Source organism: Pavona decussata, unplaced genomic scaffold, assembly GCF_977016875.1.
Source record: "Pavona decussata unplaced genomic scaffold, jaPavDecu1.1 SCAFFOLD_315, whole genome shotgun sequence".
In the NCBI taxonomy this organism is placed as follows: Eukaryota; Metazoa; Cnidaria; class Anthozoa; order Scleractinia; family Agariciidae; genus Pavona; species Pavona decussata.
The window spans coordinates 547,931-567,186 of record NW_028145706.1 but is presented as its reverse complement, the minus strand read 5'-3'; the positions used below and the strand labels follow the sequence as shown (position 1 = coordinate 567,186).

General features: G+C 37.5%; 1 protein-coding gene across 2 annotated transcripts in view; it reads right to left on the bottom strand.

Moving 5' to 3' along the window:
• Window positions 1-2,452: 2,452 nt before the first annotated feature.
• LOC146454096 (uncharacterized) overlaps window positions 2,453-19,256 on the bottom strand; it is a 29,483-nt gene continuing 12,679 nt past the window's right edge. Inside the window, exons 3-10 of one of the 2 annotated variants that reach the window (XM_085095861.1) lie at window positions 8,638-9,033; window positions 7,700-7,942; window positions 7,224-7,481; window positions 7,030-7,107; window positions 6,206-6,312; window positions 5,450-5,465; window positions 5,099-5,207; window positions 2,453-2,613 (exon numbers count right to left, since the gene is read on the bottom strand). In XM_085095861.1, the coding sequence (XP_084951987.1) occupies window positions 2,592-2,613; window positions 5,099-5,207; window positions 5,450-5,465; window positions 6,206-6,312; window positions 7,030-7,107; window positions 7,224-7,481; window positions 7,700-7,942; window positions 8,638-9,033 (1,229 nt within the window). In that variant the 3' untranslated portion in view covers window positions 2,453-2,591. The remainder of the gene's footprint in view (window positions 2,614-5,098; window positions 5,208-5,449; window positions 5,466-6,205; window positions 6,313-7,029; window positions 7,108-7,223; window positions 7,482-7,699; window positions 7,943-8,637; window positions 9,034-19,256) is intronic. The other variant, XM_085095862.1, reaches the window with a different exon arrangement.

Sequence of the window (19,256 nt, the reverse complement as noted above, 5' to 3'; positions counted from 1 at the left end):
TGGAGTGCCCATATTATATTTAGAAACAATGCTGCTTCATCAGTTAAGTATTTGGGAATTTGAGTTATTTCAACCCCCATTTAGTGTTGGTTATTGGAGGTGAAGGGATCATTTAAAGGTTAAAACTATAATTCCTGTTTTGAAATTAAACTAAATCTGTTTTAACCCTAATTTTTTTTATTGCAAAAACTAGATTCGTCGACTGACACAACTGAACGACCACTGCATTAAGATGCTATTTTTTTCCTAAGGACCTGGTAAGGATATCAAAAGGAAGAGAGAAGTTCGATGGAATGAATATGTAGAAACCAGTCAAATACCAGGAAATGGTGCTACCATTATATTATTATTCTTACAACTGACTTTTTGTTCTTGTTAAGTTTTTTTTTTTTTTAATTTTAATTTTCTTCTGCAAAAGTAATTACAATCTGTCAGTGCAGCACTTGAAGTCGCAGTGATAAGCTCAATGCTTACAGCACTATTTTTGAGCCCCGCGCTCCGCCCTGAATTAAATATTTGTTCTTGGCATCCTATAGCAGCAATGTCCTCCTTCAAGGACTTGATGCTAGTGATATACAGCATGACATGTCTGCTGATGAACTTAACGGCACTTTAAATTGAGAGAGACTTTTCTGACTGAAATATTGCAGATCAGACTGTATTATTTGTTACATCAGGGGCGAGCCGAAGGTCATGGCACTCACTGTATTCCCCATCATGTTTCTTATGGCAAGGTAACTACAATTCACGTATAGTGGCCATACAAGGGCCATTAATATTGTTCTCGTATCCCATATCTCAGCAAATATTTTTACCAAGTAATTAACAATTATTCAACGAAATCCAGTCATGCATTAGCTCAAGCGTATGGCTACCAGTTTATGTAGCGTACAGTTTCGTGGAATAAGAGGCCATCTCCATTTTCAATTTCAACAACAACAACAACAACAACAACAACAACAACAATAACTTAATTAATTTCAAAGCTGTTTTAAACCTCATGACGATAGGAGACTTTTCTTATGGGATCTGAAATATTATTTCTATCCAACTGACGACTGTTATGAGACAAGAACAGTTCTCTGATTGGATATCCGACGTCCGATTTTTTCGACGAGACAAAACAAAGAAAGAAAGTCAGATTTCTAGGTCTTAACTATTTTATCTAATCTGACAGTATAATAAGATCTAGAAAACTGGTTATCTTGGATTTATTTACAGGCGATTATTGCATGCTTTGACTATCACTGGCTATTTTATCTTTTCCACAATAATGCGTGTGCTTCAGAAATTAATCTGAGCCTCGTTGTTCAAAAGCCGATTAACACAAATCCAGGATTAAGAGTTAATCGAGGTTTCATCTCGCTCTTTACAAACGATTTTGAAATCAAAGTTCCCGTTAATCCAGGATATTGGGCTTTAAACAACTGGATCCTGAGGGTTATAAGTCCATCCTTTTAAGTACTCTTCTACGAAAAAAAAAACTGTTGGTTCTAAATCTTCAAGTTTGTGAACAAACAGGTTGCTTTCACTATAATTTTTTCATTATTTACTGTGTTCATTGGTAATTTTAATTCCAACCATTTTCCTTATTCAAAATACCAGTTTTAATGTCCGTTGTCAGAAGACAATTTAGTGGTGAACAAGTGAGTGAGTGTTTCTATTTCAGTCGGGACCATTGGTCTGAATAGTTGCCTCCAGGAAATCTGATGTTTTTAAAACTAGCGCCGGAATAAGCCCTCAAAGCCTCGCTTCGTGGGCTAATATTTGCGTAGGGCAACTTTCAGTCAATGGTTCCTTGACAGAAACACTACTGAAAGACTTCACAGTTGCTATGGAAGATTCATTTATCGACCTAAAAGGTTGATTTCTTAACACAATCTTTCAGCCTCGAGCATTATCTTCCGCTTTAATAACCTGAAGGGGTTTATTTACTTAATGGATATCGATTAAGGCGCCGATCAGAGCAAGCGGTTGTTTACTGTAGCAGCCGTTTTTGATCGACTCAGTATAAGTGCTATTTGTGGGCGACGAATGATAATCAGGAGCTAGACTAATGAGCTTTTACAGCGATTTCTACGGTTTCCAACTAACCAAATTGCTGTTGTTCAAAGAGAATCATTTTTTGTGAGACCTACGCCAAGTTATCCATGAGCAAACCCTTGTTTACCCAATCTAACCTTCCATGGATGAATCATTCTGATTATTTTGGCTTCTCAGAAGTCAACTATGTATTTCTTTAAGCTTTCGTCTAACAAAAGTCAACAGAAAATTAATCCAAACTTGTGGCAACCTCGTTCCCAGGGTCTGTCCTCTTCACGTCCAAGGGAGCGAGAGAGGGGAGACCCTGGAAACTAGGTTGAACTTGTCGCCGTCAAACTACATTGTAGGATCTATGTTTCCAGCAATGCTTCCAACTGTGTTTGTAGCTGGAATCTCTGAGTCAGCGGTAACTTCCCTGATAACATGCGTAATGACAGCATACTCGGTCTTGGCGTAAGGATGGGGTTTTTTAATTGGAGGAGGTGCGTGAGAAGCGGAGGGTAGTAGTGACAAGTGAGACCTCTGGAAATTTGCCAAGTCAGCATAATTCACCTCACCAGGCTTGGGTTTCTGTTAAAATAATAGAAGACAGAGTTAGGGATGTAGAACCAAACACGCCACAAGCACGCGTACGGTAAATGGAAGTTTGTACCCGAGTGATTATTCAATGGGAGTGAAAAGCTGGTGAATTTTTGCACACGCGTTGGATGCTCTAACTAATAAGAGAGACTCGTGGCGAACGGAGTCACGTATATCGTAATGACATGCGATCCTTGTCCTAACCCGACTCTTTTTTTTTTTTTTGGGTAGTTCGTGACAAGCTGGTAACCTTTTACAAACATCAGTTTTATTATTTGTGAGTGATATCCTAGCCGGATGGCTCAACAGATTTTTCACAACTATATACACGAAATGTTTTCACACACTAGACAAAGTTTTTGACTTGTAAGGTAATTCTTGGTTTTCACATGACGTCATAAAAAACTGAAATTCGTAACTAAACACAATTTTGGGTTTTTATCTTCATCACATATAAGAAAATCTAAATTTCCATCGGCTTGCTTGTTTTCAGCAGGATAGCATTCTTTGATTTGAAAATAGAGCAGTTTGAATTTTAGATTTTTTCGCAGTGCGTGACAGAAGAATTGCTGCTCTAAACATGTCACGTACACGAAGACATCGATTCGCCTCGTGTTTTTTCTAGGTCTGATCAGCTAACATGTAATAGAAGCGTTAATGTCAATGTGTGAAAGTTCAGCAGAGAGAAGAAAGGCTTTGAAATAGCCAAGGTAAACTCCAGATGTTTTTGCTGGTTTCCGGTCGCCATGTTGGTGCCCATCAGACGGGGCACCAACATGGCGCCCCATACTAAACTCTGTAATTTTCCGTGGTACATTTTCTCGAATAACTCGATTAGGGGATATTGCACAGCCCTATGGCTTTCACACGTTGTTTATGTATCACTTTTCTACAACATATCAATTTTATTGACTTTATCTATTGAATGGTTGAGGATTTTATTTTTTCACTTGCGTGACGATGTGTGAGGTGAAAACCACCTATAGAAAAAAATATACATCTCGTTGACTCTTGAAAGGTATTGATATCACGATCCTTAGGTTCTGTTAAATCACACAGTACGAGCCACAAAGACTCCTTCATCTCGCGCCTACGTGGAATCGGCGTAAAAGATTAAAATTACTGTGAAAACTACTGGAGCCGTGTGTTTTTTCAGTCGCACCATAAAATTTGCCGTCAATTGTATTTTCTGTAGATAGAATCTTAAAATGCGACCATTCAAACGAAGGTTATTATTTAATGGTACTTTCGTCTCGTGGTGCTTATTACTTGGGCTTCCCAAAGGGAGACCAAGTTGAAAATTGCCCTTCGGTTTTTGTTTTTTTTTTGTTTGTTTTTTTTTTGTTGTTTTCCTCATTCAGTCACAAATCGCCGTCTGGGCCTTAAAACGCATGCGCAGGTAATCTTGTCGCTGCATGGGTTTGCATGGGTCGGCCATTTTTTAGTCGACGATTTTCGCGTTTTCCGAAGGAAAACACAACTTTTCCAAATGATATATCCAAAGAAGAACTACTTAGGAATACTCAACAGTTTCGATAGCGGAAATCCGAGAAATAATGGCGAAGAAACTGTGCTTTGAGTACAAATTGTTGTTTTATCCAGGCGACGAGTTAGCGGAGCGCAGACATTTCAAATCCTTATTCAGGCCACGGACTTTCTACAAAATTTTTTAGTACTTCTGGGAATTCAACGGCTGAAAAATTACAGGTTTGATCGTGAATTTGTATTGAAATACTATTCTAATTGACCGATTCTTTATATTCTGAACAGTTTTAGCGAAAATTTGAAAAACGTGCCACGCACGGGTTGATAAATTCGCTTCGACTTTTCTGAATAAATTTTTCCTTTAGGAAAGCATTCTGTCTGTTTTTCTCTCTATTTCTTACTGCGTAATCTTGCGTAAACAATCGCATGCACTGGAGACGGATCAAATTTCGTCTATGTGACGCGAGGACAAATTTCTTCGACTGGGTGAAAGATACTGACATACAGAAATTTCCACGAAACACCAATTTCAATCAGAATTCCCTTATTTCAAAAAACAAAAACTTTTGCAAGGGGGGGGGGGGGGGGGGGATGAAGCCCACACAAGATATCCCTGCCCACTTTGCTAAATCCTGTTGGCCAGATAGATGCACACATAGGTTGAAAAGTCGGATTTTACCTTTATTAGATTCTAAAATTTATTACTTAATCGGTCAGTGTAAAACGCAGACTACAGACCGGGCGTAAAAAACGGACAGACGGTAAAATTTAGAACAGGAATATGCATTGCTAACAATATACTTGCTTGTACTATGCTTGAGCTGTTAAACAATTGACAAATGACAACTGAGATTTTATCATGATGTCAACTTTCTGGCGTTTACAGCTGGATATACCAGGAAAGAAGCTAAGTTCACGCACATATGCGTCTTGTTAAACTATAGGAAAAAAATCGATTATTTGACTTTAACAGAGTCTTTCAATGTCATACCTTCTTAGGTTTTTTCGACCTGTCAACTCGTGGGCAAGTGTTTTGAAAGCCTTCCATGTCAACATATAGATGACAATCTCCACCTCCTTTCCGATCTTGGTCATTTCGACTGCAACGAAAATATTCGCTTGTTAAGCAAAAAGTTGCACTCTGGAAGTTCAAGCTCCTCCTTTAATTCACACCTTTGTGGGTGTGAAATGCAAATTTTAGTCGCCGTTCAGTTCTGGCAAGTTGCAAGCATCTCGCAGACCGAATAAAATTGCGTGGACTTTCATCCCTAGCAATGTAGCAGAATTTTTGAAATCCCCGTGCACACGTACAACAACATAAATATTAAACAGTTCTACTTACTCTTCTCGTTTTTCCTCTTCAGAGTTACGAATTAATGTGGGCAGAGGCAAATCCGTTCAGCAGTTAAGGGAAAAGGTAAAAAGAAAAAGTTAACAAATGACAAAGACAATATTGTAGAATAAGAATTTTGAAGTTTTATCGTTGATGTCGTCTTTTCGCTGATGGTTTGGTTTGTTCGTTTTATTTTCCTTTCTTTCTTTTCTCACATTTTCACAATATAATTGTACTAAAATAATCAAGGAAGACTTGCGATTATCGAATGAAGCAGCGTCAAACCTACTGACCAAGGTTAAGTTGGGTTAAAGGGAGTGTCGTAGTGTCCTTTCCTTTTGTCAGAACTGGCGACCAGCCAGTCTGTAAATTGAATGCGCCATTTTGAAAGGATGTTGCTATAAAATAGTCACTCCGAAGATGGTTCGCCGGCGTTATTTTGAAGATCGTCGAATTACTTTGATAAAATTGTTTAATGTGGCTTACAAATTGACCTGTCTGCTCGGCCAGTTCTGTTAAACGGAAAACGCTCGTAAAGAGGCTCTTCGTTTACTATAGGACAATATGTGACGCTTGGGCTTCTTACTATGAGATCAGTAATATAAAGAGCCTAGCTAGAGGCTGGCAATGATCAGTCTGTTAAGCCTGGCAGTAATCAAGTTAATGAAACGTACTTAGTTTGGCATAAAAATGATGGCACAGGCAAGAAATGTTAAATCCTATACAGGACTCAGAAGTGCAAAGTTATAAGCTGTCACTACTCACCCTTGTTGTCCTTTCGCCAGCACCACACCGCAAATGCAGAAGCAACAGCGATAACCAGAAATCCTCCGGCAGTGCAACGCCAATCAAAATATGCACTTTGGTATTGTCTAAAATGTATTTTAAAAAGCAAGTAACACATAGAATGGTGAAATTTTGGTTTTACTTGGTGATCCCAATGTTCAGGCCTTTCCGTTCTTTGTTAGAATAGTGAAGTGCGATATGTGCAACTAATGGGTCTGTAGTGGAGGGCTTATGCATTACACGCCCTTTGTTTAAGTGCTGCTAAATAGTAATGTCCTCTGGTTGACTTATTGTGTATTGCTTCTATTTTTCTTTAGACAAAAACCTCTGTTTGCAACGTTATGAGCTTTTAATCAGAAGGATGAAAAAGTAGGTTTGTTACTTGGTTGTTGAAAATATAAAATGGACGCTTCACTTCCATGAACTGTAATTTATGCTTTTGAGTCTGATAATTTAACTTCGTTTCAAACTATGGCCTCCGATCCTTATCTTAATAACAACTGAGTTTGGATTTATAATATATCTCAATTCAGTACCGTCCTTTTTTACCATTTATCTCAAAATGTAGAAAATCGTACGCGTATGGTGCCATAAAAACCAAAATGGTAGAGCGCGGGAAATTTAGACGCAAAAATGCGATCATCATACTCAATTATTTTGTAGAATACTAAATTGTTAGTTCCACTCTTGAAACTAAGCTTTGACGTTTACACTCTTTCAAATATTTAATATAAATTTGTTTCAAGAGTGAATTAGATTCCATTTTAATGTCAACGTCATGTTCAGTGAACTGTAAAACCAACCTGACGAAGTTCTTCTTTCCTTATTTCCCGGTGGCACAGATGTGGTAGATGGTGCAGCAGTTGGTTTTGTGGAGGTTGCTGTGTGAAGGCAATGATCATGACTTCAAATTAAGGCATAATTTACGTTCTTATCCACTGGTGAATGACAGTCTCAAGGAGTGACATTAATAAGGAGATTGATGGTGGTTACTTACTTGTACGTTTCACTTGAACTGTGATTTTGAAACTGGAAGAACCCAGGCTGTTTGTTGCAGTACACTTATAAATCCCCGCATGATTACCATTCACCTCTTCTAAACGGAGAGTTTTTTGAGTGCTAATGACTGTACCGTCTGCATTCGTCCATTCATATCGCAGAGTAGGCCTTCCATTTGCATGACATTCAATAGTGAGAGTATCTCCAGCGATAACGTTCCATGTAGACGTCTGGGAGTTTATAATTTCTGGAGGACCTGAAAAGTTCAAAGATTCATAACTTAAAAACAGCATCCCTATGAACAGAGGCTAAGTCGACACTAGGAAGACTTGGGGAAAATTATTGTAATTGGGAAACGAATGATAGTGCCTCTTAAATCATGCAAATGTGAAATCAAAGCTAACTGACTAGTTCAAAATTGCTCTATAAATAAATAAATGTATAAAAAAGAACACAGAAAAAACATGAACTTACTTGGAAGAGTAATGAAAACATCTCTTCTAGCAGGACCACCAAAACCATTATCAGCAGTACATCTGTAGCCTCCTTCATCCTGTTCAGCACTGATGTTCAAAGGCATAGTGACGATACTGTTGTCAGAAAGTCTTGTCCAGGTGATGTTCGGTGCTGGATAACCATCAGCTGTACATTTAAGTGACAATACATCACCCTTATTCACTGTCCTGCTGTCAGAGATGGAAGTGATTTTTGGTGGAGCTGCAAAGTGATAATTATAACAGAAAGAGGCACAAGTTTTATCAAATAATAAACATTTCTAACTTTTTTTATAACGATGCAATCGAAATGACGAAGTTGGGGGTTCTGTTACACTGAAGAGGTTAGTTTGAGGAAATTAAAACTGGCCAAGATTTACCGTTTCCATTCACTTTGAAATACCACATTTGCTATTGGCGTTTAGGTTGCATATTCTCACGCACGATTTCAAATTTAGCAGAATAAACCAATTTCGATAAATTAAAACCATAGCTTGGCTACATTGTTCAAAGATGAATAATTAATTCTTTGTTGTATTCCCATAAGCCTCGTAGCCAAACTAGAATTTTAATATATCGAAATTGGTTTTTGGAAAGGGAATTGGGTTACATGTTAAAACGAAATAATCCTAAATAGCGTAACATGGAAAACGTTAAACCCTATTGGGTAGCAAAAATGAGGCGCGATCACATTTTACAACAGAGGGCATTATACTAAGTGCTTTTTCAATCTACCAGAAAGCTTCATTTTCCGCTGCGAGATACAACAACTCATAAAAATGACCAAATTACACTATTACATCTTTCCTTTATATACCCGGTGCACGCAATAACATGCTATGTTCCCCTGTTGTGTGTAAAATATTATAATGAAAGTACATTAGATCATTAAAATCAGCCAACTAAACCTGTTTATACCTGTAACCTTAAGCCGTATGTTGTAGGCCCATTCCATTCCTTCAATTGATATCTCGCACTGAAACGTAGTATTTTCTCTTTCCGTCACAGTTTTTATTGTCAAAGTGGCAAATTCATTGGTGCTGTCGATGCTGAACCGGTCTCTGTAGTTATTTCGGTCGAATATTTTGACGTCTCCGTTCAATACATCCCCGATAGCGTTTGGCTGTTTGATTCCATGATAAATGCGAAACTTGGTATACCGGATACTTTGTCCATCCAACAAATTGTAATTCCATCTCAAATGAACATTATTACTTCCAATAAGTACTCTCATGACAGCGGTTTGAATGTTATCTGTATTAGAAACCTTTTGGTTCCAAGCGGGAAGAGGGCCAGTCCACATAAATATGGCATCTGTAAGAAAATGTTTAATTGTTAGCTATCAAGTAATCTCACTTAACAATCATGTGGAGAATCTAGGAAATATAGGGGAAGTGAGAGAATCTTCTGGCTTTGGCCTGGGATTTAAGGTGTTTTTTTTTTCTCAATGGAACAGGGTACGTGTAAATTGTTTTCTTAACAGCATCAATGCAACAGCCATAGTTTTTCCAGCAGTCATTGAAAGCGTGACCACTTTTTCTTTTTTTTTTTTTATCTGAACTGAGAAAAACAGGAATAAGAAATAAAACTGGCAGTTTAGAGTGAGCGTTAGTGTAGGACAACGACATGGCCAGTTACTTTGAAAATGGTGGCTATATAAATTATGAACTGTTATTAAGGTTGCTGAAGTGGAAAAGAATGGCTGTTCTCTTGTGCACCTTAGTCGCTCCCACCTTCTTTAGAACCGATTATTGTTATAAAGTTAGCGATTCTATCTAAAAGCTAGCTAGGTGGATTTCAATCGCATTATCTCTGTACCAATTGCCTTATTTATACCTTTCCCTTCTATTCTTACACGTATAATGGCTGTCATGTGTGCCTTTTTGCCTGAGCTCGGTTAACTGGGCAAAAAAATCTAGACTACCAGGATTGGACAAAAATGGCTATGAGCACAGGCTTAGGCTTTTATTCAAAATAATGGTTAATCTTAGCCTCGACATTCTTATTAAAAAGGTTCTTTAAAAAAGGGTGTATTGCTGAATTGATCCGAAAATATTAAGTGAGTTCACAGAATAAGTATAGAACACATTTTTCTCGTAAATAGTTTTATCGTATTCGCAACCGCCCTTCCGCCCGGAAATTGCAGTTAAAGCAATACCCGTCAAAATCACCCTCTCTGTTAGCTATATTCTTCTTTCAAATTAACCCCAATGCCCAAATTTAAACGACAGTGCAGGGTGTTAGAAAAACTTGGTCAGGTTCAGAACGTAGTCTCCTCGACACATTCGCCGTACATCGTTCATATCCTTTGAGAATAAGCTAACTGTTAAAAAACGCACAATGCACCTAAATGGTATATAGCTCAGTTCTTGCTGCAGCGGTACGTATTAAGTAATAATTCCGTGTAAATACTTTTTAAACCTATTCCGCATTGTGCCTCAGAGATCCTTGGCAAGTGGAGAAATGGTAAGGAAAAATAATTGGATGAAAGAATTTTTTTGAATAATTTTGTAAACCCGCTCATCCTAGAACGAAAAATCCATATTCTTTTCTGTGACAGGCTTCATTGAACCAGATATGTTATTGGGAACAAACACTCCTCCATCCGTTGGTGTATGCAGATTGTACTCTAACAGATGTATGTATATTGCACCTTTAATTTATTGAAGTCACATAGTTACTGAAATTTCTACATAATTTGGTTAATGTTGGCTTACTAACTACAGAACCCCACGAACATAATAAATATACACACTAATGGTGAATATATAAAGGATGACTATATTTCTTGATTAAGTAACGGGTTTGGCGTACAGAAGTTAGTGGCAACCCTTCAAAAGACCTTTAAAAAGCAGCTTACACGGCAATGGCAACGTGGATGTTCATAAACTTAAGGTGTAATGAGCAAAACAATTGCGCTGGACATGCGTTATACGTCAGTAGTACGTCTTTTTGTCGCGATCGTACCTGGTTAAAGTGCCTTTAACCCTTCAATTTGTTTTCTTTTGGTAGATTTCCATATCTGTGAAGAACTCATTTTCGAAAATGCTTTTAGAAATATTAAAGCCTTTTTTGTTTTGCGAGCGCTAAAAGTTACTGAAATTTTTAAATTTTTGCGCACTTTAAGTCCCGCTAGACAAATTTTTGTCTCATGGGCTTATTAGGAACGAGCCAATGAGAAGCGTCAGATATTTGACACTTTCTTAGCTCTGACGTAAGAAAAGGGTATTAGAAGGATTTAGAAGGAATCTTATGCATGCTGATTCCTTTCTCTACATTTCGAGAGTTGCTGCATCCAAAACCCAAACATTTTTCAACCATTTTCTCTGTTTACAATTGAAGCATTACCGCGAATCTTCGGATATTTTTTGCACGATGTCCTTTTCTTACGTCACGCTCCATATTTGGACACATTTGGCCGAGTGGGGGACTAATGCGAACGATCGGTGAATATATCGACAAGACTGCCTTCGCTTCTAGCGCTCGTAAAAAAAAAGGATTCAATATTTCTCAAATTTTTTTTCGAAAATGAGTTTTTGAAAGATATGGAAATATACCAGAAGAAAACAAATTGAAGGGTTAGGAGCATTTTAAACAGCAACGTGAATTAACCAAATAGAAAGTTTTGTGGAGAATGCGAGCACACTATGGTAAATTTACGATACCATATTATGCATAATGTTTATTTAACTGAACACGATGGGTTTTAAAGCAATAACTTGTGGGGTCTTTCTTAACTTGAAGGCCATTTCTACCAATTTAGTTCCCGGATAGTTGTGACATCATTGCACAAGATGAACAATTCGAACAATGACAAGGTGATTTTGTATTTGCAAGTGACGTGTTAGCTAATTAGCGTTACCGTTGAATTTACTTACGGTCTCTGATATCTCGTCAAAAACAGAGACAAGCTTGTGATCAACGTGACGTGAATTTTGTTCTGTACTTACCTCCTCTGTGGCCAAAATAAATCACTCTAAGCAGTAGTGTAGCCAAATAGGGTATTAACTTCATAGTTGATCTAAAAGGACAAACCAACAAAGAGAATATCTGTATCATCAACAAAACAGTATTTAAACATTTAATGCACTGACGAAAATTGACAGATGGAATGTGAAAGAGTAGTAGGGGTAGTGGGATACCAATTGTTACAGCAAGTTATAGCTTTTTATTTTATTTTTCTGCGCGGCTAATTTTCACCTACTTTTGTTTTATTTGTGTGTGTTACATCTTTCATACCTTTCGCCCCCACACCTTTATAGATCATTATGTATGTAAATAGCCTTTCTGTCACTCCTTTTACCCTTTTTAAACCAGTTTTCTTTGCATAAGCTTTCAGTGTGCGCATCATTTTCAGTATTGTATAGTTGTGTCTCGCCGTTCTTCCCGTCTTGGTTAATTTTCTGTAGAATCACCGATAAGGTACGTTCTTGTGTTAGTCGTTCGTTTTCTATTGTTTCTCAGTTGCTTATTCCATGTCGTTACTTGTAGTATTATTTTTAACATCTTTTATCTAATCTTTGTATTTCAAGAACCGTTCTGGTACGGATTTGTTTACCGTCGGGATGAGTTTGCAATGGTGAAGATATCAAATAAAGTGATAAAGTAGAGAGAGCTGAGTGTAATTAGCAGCGGCTACACCAATATACCCTATTTCGTTACCCGGTGATACCAATATACCTTTATATGTTGGTAACACCAAATACTTAGGAATTCAGGAAAAAAAAAATACTTTATACCCATATTTATCCGAAAAAATACCGAATGCCCAAAAAACATTTAAGATGCCATATACCCAAAACCCCCTGGCTGGACCTGGTAGCCGTGGTGGGACAGCCAAAAGCGAAAGAACGTAACGAGAGAAAAATAAAACGAAGGTAACTTTTTTTTTTTTACACCCTGTAAAAGGATAATTGAACTAAAATACATACACTGTAGATTTAAAAGGTCTGTTTCAGATCCAAAGTGCCAATTTCGCCCGGTTGGCCTAAAGGGGGTTGAACCCCCCCAAGGTCAATTATTTTCGTCACAATGTGAGGCAAAATGGAGCTATCAAAGATCATTTCAGCTCACTCTGGGACGCATTTTAGCTCACCAGTGCATTTTTCCCTTGAGATCAGGCTATTTAGGCCCTTATTTAGCCTTATTTAAGAGCGGAAAATTGGCTTTCAAAATAGCACTGTTTATCACTCATCGAAGCTGCCCCTATTCTGAGGCTCAAAAAGATATTTTGAATTTTAAGTGCATGGACCAGAAATTTCCCACTGACCGAGAGGCGATGGAAAAATGAAATTAGAAATCAGCTCACTCTGGGACGCATTTTAGCTCACCAGTGCATTTTTCCCTTGAGATCAGGCTATTTAGGCCCTTATTTAGCCTTATTTAAGAGCGGAAAATTGACTTTCAAAATAGCACTGTTTATCACTCATCGAAGCTGCCCCTATTCTGAGGCTCAAAAAGATATTTTGAATTTTAAGTGCATGGACCAGACATTTCCCACTGACCGAGAGGCGATGGAAAAATGAAATTAGAAATCAGTCAAACTAACCTTAGCGCAATGTCATTTCATTTATCATTCACCATTTATAATAGTATTAGCAGAAAGTGGAAGTTCAGTACGGTTCCCACCCGAAAGTAGCGAGGCTAATCGAATCGAATGGGAGCAAAAAGATAAATATATCAAGACTTTCAAAAGCAGGAAAAGGAAAACAAATATACAAAACCATATAATATAGCACAAGAAAATTATACCAAACAATTAACTTATACAATACAATACCTTCTGTTATGTTCCGGCTTGTTTATTAAATGCATTTTTGTCTCTTTTTTCAATCAAAGGATTATTCTTTGTAAGAAAACTGGACAGTATTTCAAATGTTAAAAAGCTACAACAAGGCATTTAAGCCACCGTCAGAACGCAGTTGAAAAGCAATTGTAACAGTACAACTAGGGCTACTGGAAATAACTGCGATACGAATGACAAAATGGTCAAGTATCTTTCCTAACATTAACCTTCAAGAAAGCCTTGGCCAAGGAGTAGCAAACCTGCCCGTACAGCACCCCTGGTAATTATATTCCTCAGAAAAACAGGAAAACTCCTAAAATAAGCTTACATGACAAGAATAACAGGAACACTGCCAAGGTTACTGTAAATTAAGTCACAACCAAAATTTACTCTGACAGCAACACAATAATAAAAAAATAAAGATTAGAAAAGTTTATTTGGTTTCATTTTCGATTAAGCTATCCCTACTCCGTCTGTTAGGCACGTTTCATATGGAAAGCTATTAATCAGCTGAACAAATTCTGCTCAGAAATTACGTATACCGCATTGAAAGTGACTCAAAAAAGCAAACTGGACGACTGGTGAGGTCACAAAAATGAAGATGAATATACTTCATTTTGTAAATTTCAACATATTACTACATTCTACACCTTCAAATATAATGGAATCTAGATTTTTTGAAAACCTCCTGGAGAAATTAAATTTGATTCGAAAGATCGGGAGTTTAAAAAGTAGGAGGTAAAACGCTGACTGAAGCAAATCCAAGGAAAACAACTTTTGATTCGAAGAATCAGGAGTTTCGAAAAATCGAGATTCGACTGTACGTAATTCATCTTGCCTCACACGCTAGTCTTACGACATAAAACTAAACTTGAAGGATCACACTCTCCGTTTGTTCCTGAAAACGTGCATTCTCCTAGCTTTAAAATCGCCACTCAAACTTTAGTAGAAATGGGTACGGAGATCTATGAAAAATCAATTTGCTTGTGTGAGAGTTTTAAACTTCCATAGAAATTGACCTGGGGTACAAGTCAGAGATTTTGAAAGGCAACCCTTAGAGCGAGGTACCAGAATCTGGTTTTGTGGAATGGATGAAATTCATTTTCACCCCTAGAAGGTACAAATTCACAAACAAGTAACTTTTCCTTAATACCCCCAATACGTAGTTACAAGGAATGGTCCGATGGGTTACCATACCTCTCTAAAAGATACCTTAAGCACCTAAGTCACTGTTTTAGCTCCATGGTTTTCATGAACAGAGAAATGTAAAAATTTTCTTTAGATAGAAGCGTCTTCCCTCTCAGGTCAACTCTATAATGATTTCCCTGTTGGCCAAGGGTAAAGTCCATCTTACCATTCTCTTTTCAAACTCAACAGAACTCTATTACAAAATACATAAACCAAATGTGTGAATTTAAATTACCAATTCCCACATAATTATTACCACTACTGCTAAACGTGAGGGGCAATCCTTGGTTTGGTGGCTTCGCCCCGAGTAATTTAACGCAATTTAATTTTACATACCTGAAAATCGTCTTTTTAGAAGTAGATGTACTGCGCATTAAACAAGGAAATCCCTTAGAGTTCTTTGAGAACAATATTTTGGTTTGACTGGACTTCCACTAATGGACAGCCACCTGAGAGTTCAACAAAGCCGATTCCTAAATTTAGCCACACCGTATGAGTCCCCACCTTGTCTCAAGTTATCGGCGTATAAGGCATTTGGGAATTGTACTCAATTCATCCCCTGATTTGGAGCTAACTGTGGGTGATTTAAGCTAAAAATTGTTACTCCACTTAGAGAGTTGAACTAAATCTTAATCTTCGTTTAATCAACCTCATCTCTATGATGCAGAATTAAATTGTTTATTTTGTTTTGATGTATAAGGATCGGCTTTTATGGAAGAAAAAAGAAACCGTTGGTTTGGATATAGACGACTGTTTCTCCCACGCGAGTCAAACTTGACTGGGCGTCTACGTTAACCATAAATTTCCGTATTGACCGACCCAAAGTTCATACTTAACCGTAGATCACTATCGATGGAGAGTAAAGCAGCTACTAAGGTGAAATAACAACGTAAAAGGACCAAATTCAAGGTTTTTTGGAAAACACGAGCACATGACAGTAATCTTTTTTCTTCCCTGTCTTAACTTAAAATGCCGTTCCCACAAGTTCTGATATTGTAGGGCTGGTTCATATTATATGGCGTTGCCGTGGTTGCTTAGAAGTATTCTTATAATCCAGTAATAATCACAGATCAGGGAATGCGTTCGATGATCTCGATCTTAGGGTCTCTGTCATATGCCAAGTTGGTGATGATGTCATCCGCCCCAAAATATGCGGGAGAAGCCAGAGACGCGTCTCAAGAACCATTTATTCAATGTTGTCCCATACAATCACGACTCCCGTCTGTATAAGGAGTGCGTTCTTCTTCTTTTGAAAGCTTCTGTTGATTTTGCCGTTTTTGTATTCCTATTGTTCTCGCGTGGACCAGAAAAATGGTCTGAAAACAATTGTGTCGACGGCTCCCTTCAGAAAATGCATCCATGAGGACAGGAATAAGAATGATTCTAATTTGAGGCCGACGTACCTGCGTACATAGCTGCGATACTTTCTGGGATTCTGTGCCGGCATATGATACCCCGGGAATTTAAATATCGCGGACGTGCCTGTAAAGTTGGGCGGAGGTCAGATGCCCAGGCACGTCGGTTATTCCTCCGGCGCGACGGCAACAAAACGTATTCGGAGGCTCCTTGGTAACAGGTGTAACCAAAATTCATTAAATTGGTAACCATTTGCAGATGTCATTATGTAAACAATATAACGTGTCTAACCTTCTTTTGTAGTATTCATTTTAGCTACAACCGTTCTACAGTGGTCTTGTTACAAGGAGGCTTTATTAATGTATCAAACATGTACACGGGTAAGCCCACTGTAAGCCTCTGTAAGCAGTCTCTTGTTTGTGATCAAGGACTATTTGCTCGAAAGCCGGTTAACGCTAACCTGGAATTAAAAATCAACCAAGGCATTTATTTCTCTGATTGAAAGGCGTTTCTTAAAAGTTTTATACAGCTCAAAATAGCTAGCAAAGTTTAAAATGCTTTACAAAAAACATTCAAACAAAACAGCTCCACGAAGGATGTTGAGATACCCTTATTTAGAGAGTTACTGGAGTAGTGTCCTTATTATATTTAGAAACAATGGTGCTTCATTAGTCAAGTATTTGAGAATTGGAGTCATTTCAAGCCCCATTTGGTGTTAGTTATAAGAGGTAAAGGGATCATTTAAAGGTTGATTTTATAATTATAATTCCTGTTTTGAAATTAAACTAAATCTGTTTTTACTCTAATTTTTTTAGTGCAAAAACTAGATTCGTCGACTTACAAAACTGAAAGACCACTTCACTAAGGTGCTATTTTTTTCTAAGGACCTTCTTAGGGTATCGAAAAGAAGAGAAACGTTCGAAGGAATGAATATGTAGAAACCAGTCAAATACCGAGAAATAGTGCTACCATTGTATTATTATTCTTACAAGTAACTTTTTATTCTCGGCAATTTTTTTTTTTAATTTTATTTTTCTTCTGCAAAAGTAATTACAATCTGTCAGTAAAGCACTTGAAGTCGCAGTGATAAGCTCAATGCTTACAGAACTATTTTTGAGCCTTGCGCTCCGCCCTGAATTAAATATTTGTTCTTGGCATCCCATAGCAGCAATGTCCTCCTTCAAGGACTTGATACTGGTGATATACAGCATGACATGTCTGCTGATGAACTTAACGGCACTTTAAATTGAGAAAGACTTTTCTGACTGAATTATTGCAGATCATACCGTATTATTTGTTACATCATGGGCGCGCCGAAAGTCATGGCACTCACTGTTTTTTTCCATTGCTTATGGCAAGGTAACTACAATTCATGTACCACATGATCCGAGAGCCATTAATATTTTTTTCATATCCCATATCTCAGCAAATATTTTTACTAAGTAATTAACAATTATTCAACGAAATCCAGTCATGCATTAGCTCATGCATATGGCTACCAGTTCATGTAGGGTGCGGTTTCGTAGAATAAGAGGCCATCTCCATTTTCAATTTCCAAGGTGCTTCGAACCTAATTACGATAAGAGACTTTTCTTATGGGATCTGAGCTGTTATTTCTAACTAACTGACGACGGTTATGAGACAAGAACAGTTGTCTGATTGGATATCCGACGTCCAATTTTTTCGACGAGAAAATTAAAAATTAAAAAAAGGTTTTGATGGTTCTTTTCTCAACTTTTAACTTGTAAATAACAATTTCAGCTGCTTGGTATATGTTAATAAAGATTATATTATTATTAAAAAAAATTAAAACAAAGAAAGAAAGTCAGATTTCTAGGTCTTAACTATTTTCATCTAATCTGACTGTATAATAAGATCTAGAAAACTGGTTATATTGTATTTATTTACAGGCAATTATTGCATGCTTTGACTATCACTGGCTGTTTTATCTTTTCCACAATAAAGCGTGTGCTTCAGAAATTAATCTGGGCCTCGTTGTTCAAAAGCCGATGAACACAAATCCACGATCAAGAGTTAATCGAGGTTTCATCTATAATAATAATAATAATAATAATAATAATAATAATAATAATAATAATAATAATAATAATAATAACCTTTATTTACCCTCGGCAGTGGGGCCGAGCATTAAACCTCGTAAAGAAACAACATATATTGAAAATAACATGGTTAAAAATCCCAACTGGCAGGAGGCAGACCAACTGGCTATTTACAAGCGCGTCCGAGAAGTTGAACTCGGGGCTACCGAGAAACAACTCCAGCTAGCGGTCAGAGCGGGACTTGAACCCGGGACCACCGGATTTCAAGTCCGGCACTCTAACCACTCGACCACGCTGCCCCCCATCTCGCTCTTTTAAAACGATTTTGAAATCAAAGTTCCCGTTAATCTACGATTACCTTAATCGGGCTTTAAACAACTGGGTCCTGAGGGTTATAAAATAGATAAATCAATGAAATGCCTTCCGGCTTGCTGCAATGTCGGTTGTCAAAATTTCACTACTAAATTTACCCCGTGATGCGAGTGTCCATCCTTTTAAGTACTCGTCTACCCCCCAAAAAACTTTCAGTTATAAATCTTCCAGTTCGTAAACAAACAGTTTGCTTTCACTATAATTTTTTCACCCTTTGCTGTATTCATTGGTCATTTTTATTCCAACCTTTTTTTCCCTAAAAACTGTATTGAAAATTCAAAATACCAGTTTCAATGACCGGTGTAAGAAGACAATTTAGTGGTGAACAAGTGAGAGAGTGTTTCTATTTCGGGACCATTGGTCCGAATAGTTGCCCCTTGGAAATCTGATGTACTTAAAACTAGCGAATAAGCCCTCAAAGCCTCGCTTCTTGGGCTAATATTTGTTTTTAAAAACATCAAATTTGCGTAGGGCAACTATCAGTCAATAGTTCCTTGACAGAAACACTACTAAAAGAATTCACAGTTGCTCTGGAAGATTCATTTATCGACCTAAAAGGTTTCATTTCCTAACACAATCTTTCAGCCTCGAGCATTATCTTCCGCTTTAATAACCAGAAGGGTTTTATTTACTTAATGGCTATCGATTAGGGCGCCGATCAGAGCAAGCGGATGCTTACTGTAGCAGCCGTTATTGATTGACATCAGTATAAGTGTTTTTTGTGGGCGACGAATGATAATCAGGAGCTGGACTAATGCGCTTTTACAACGATTTCT